This window comes from Penaeus monodon, chromosome 32 (genome assembly GCF_015228065.2).
Source record: "Penaeus monodon isolate SGIC_2016 chromosome 32, NSTDA_Pmon_1, whole genome shotgun sequence".
Taxonomy (NCBI): domain Eukaryota; kingdom Metazoa; phylum Arthropoda; class Malacostraca; order Decapoda; family Penaeidae; genus Penaeus; species Penaeus monodon.
In genome coordinates, this window is record NC_051417.1 from 7,033,867 (window position 1) to 7,034,130 (window position 264).

General features: G+C 58.7%; 1 protein-coding gene across 1 annotated transcript in view; it reads right to left on the bottom strand.

Annotated features, from left to right (window-relative positions):
• Window positions 1-214, bottom strand: part of LOC119593403 — a gene marked incomplete at its 5' end in the record, with an annotated part of 12,713 nt that extends 12,499 nt beyond the window's left edge. The window contains 1 exon segment of the mRNA XM_037942332.1: window positions 51-214. Within this exon segment, the coding sequence (XP_037798260.1) occupies window positions 51-214 (164 nt within the window).
• Between the last annotated feature and the right edge of the window lie 50 nt (window positions 215-264).

Consider the following 264-nt stretch of genomic DNA (forward strand, 5'->3'; position numbering starts at 1 on the left):
ATTCCCCCTCCCCACCCATCCCCGCACACACACACACCCAATAAACTTACTCAGCCTCATCGACTCCCAAACCACCGCGGTTGAGGATCGACCCGCCTCCGTCAGCAGAGATCCTAGCAGGCCCGAGGATGGCGCCCGAGTTGTACTCGTAGAACACCAGCAGGAGCAGCAGGTAGATGAGGACGAAGCCTATAACCGGCGTCTGGAGCACCACGTTCAAGGGAGAGACGATCGTGGCTTCTCCCTGCGTGTAGAACTGAAGGT